We start from the raw sequence: 1,650 nt of genomic DNA on the forward strand, positions 1-1,650 counted from the left end.
AACCCTGTCCCGCCTGGCTGTCCGCAACGAGTTCTGCCAGGAGGTCGTCGACCTCGGGGGCCTGAGCATCCTGGTGTCCCTGCTGGCTGACTGCAATGACCACCAGGTGGGGGCTCAGAGCTGGGTTTGGGTGTGAAACCCCCCTGGCCCAGTGCACGCTGTCCCTCTGGGCCCCAGTCAGCTGACGAGCCACACTCAGAACAAGCTGGCCCCGCCTGCCAATCTCGGAACCAAGGTGCAATTTTTCTTTTCACTGACCCAAGGGCAGTGAAGATCGAGGGGGAAACAAACCCTCCTGCCCTCCCTTACTGTCCTTTGTACCAGGAAAAGGATGCTGGGAGGCACAGGGTGTCAGCCAAGACTGGGATACTTGGGTTAGTTCCCAAACCTCTCTGCCTCAGTTTCCCTATCTGCAGAATAGGGCAGGGTCCTCTACTCATCGCTCTGTTTAGCAGCCCTTATCAAGCCCTTCGCTCTGTGCCCTCCCACAGCAGGGAGCGAACCAACAGGTGCCTCCCTGTCCAGCTGCAGCTGCAGGAAAGCCCCCGGGGGTGCCATGGTCCTACGCCTCCAGGCCCAGCTGGTGACATCAGCCAGCCTCCTTCTGTGCAGGTGGCTGGCAGCTAAATGGGAACCAACTTCAGCAAATGAACAGATGCATTTTGCCCTGCACTCCTGGGCAGTCGGGCCGGGGCCCTCAGCTTCCCCATCAAGGGGATCAGCGGTCTAGATAGCATTTCATCCGCTCTCCGCAGTGCAGGATGGTCTGTGCCCACCCTGGGTCTGTGGCCATGGCCAGGGGGACCCTGTGCTCTGATGGCCGGCCTGAGTCACATGCCCCCTCCGCCCCCGTGGGGCTGGGGAATCGAGTCACCTAGATGGTACTGTTTGGACACAGGCGGCCTGAGCCACAGGCATCTGTTACCCTTCTCATTGGAGTCACACCCTGCAGTCACACCATACCTGTTGGTCAAATAGCAAGCAGCCTCAGATTCTCCCACAGTCCAGCAGCCTGGCTGGGGTGACCGGGCCTGTCCCTCGTGCAGGAGCTCGTGAAGCAGTTGCTGAGTGCCCTGCGAGCCATCGCAGGCAACGACGACGTAAAGGACGCCATCGTCCATGCTGGCGGGATGGAGTCCATCGTGGCTGCCATGACCCGGCACCTGGCCAGCCCCCAGGTACCCACCTCAGGGGCACACAGAGTAGCCGGGCGGTGGCTGGGTCCCGGTTCCGTTTCTTTACCTGCATGAAGATCTATTCCCCTGCAGGGCCAGGGCAGGGCGGGTGAAGGTCACAGACGCTGGCTGTCAAGTGCTGACCTGCGTGTGCGTGACTCTGGGTGTCCTGGAATTATCACCAGCACCCTGCAAAGGTCTGACCAGGGCTAGTGCCCTTGTCACCCCGATATTTGTGTCATGCTGCCATTGTGCTGTTACTACACAGGAGCTGCCGGAGACCCTCGGAGGGGAGGCTGCAGGGCGTTCACCAGGGTCGGTGGCCACAGCAGGATGTTGGGGGCAGGTCTGTCCACTGCATCTCAGCCTTCCCGTGACTGTCCCCTGCAGGTGTGTGAGCAGAGCTGCGCAGCTCTGAGCGTCCTGGCCCTGCGTAAGCCCAACAACAGCCGCATCATCGTGGAGGGTGGCGGGG

The 1,650-nt window shown here is 61.3% G+C and overlaps 1 protein-coding gene across 3 annotated transcripts in view; it reads left to right on the forward strand.

The window, feature by feature from the left end:
- The window catches only part of ARMC6 (armadillo repeat containing 6), a 23,133-nt gene that overhangs the window by 17,959 nt on the left and 3,524 nt on the right, over nt 1-1,650 (forward strand). Inside the window, exons 6-8 of one of the 3 annotated variants that reach the window (XM_037728793.1) lie at nt 1-106; nt 1,047-1,178; nt 1,566-1,650. In XM_037728793.1, coding sequence (XP_037584721.1) covers nt 1-106; nt 1,047-1,178; nt 1,566-1,650 — 323 coding nt within the window. The remainder of the gene's footprint in view (nt 107-1,046; nt 1,179-1,565) is intronic. The other 2 variants (XM_037728794.1, XM_017501348.2) reach the window with 2 other exon arrangements.

Source organism: Cebus imitator, unplaced genomic scaffold (genome assembly GCF_001604975.1).
Source record: "Cebus imitator isolate Cc_AM_T3 unplaced genomic scaffold, Cebus_imitator-1.0 Scaffold280, whole genome shotgun sequence".
Lineage (NCBI taxonomy): Eukaryota > Metazoa > Chordata > Mammalia > Primates > Cebidae > Cebus > Cebus imitator.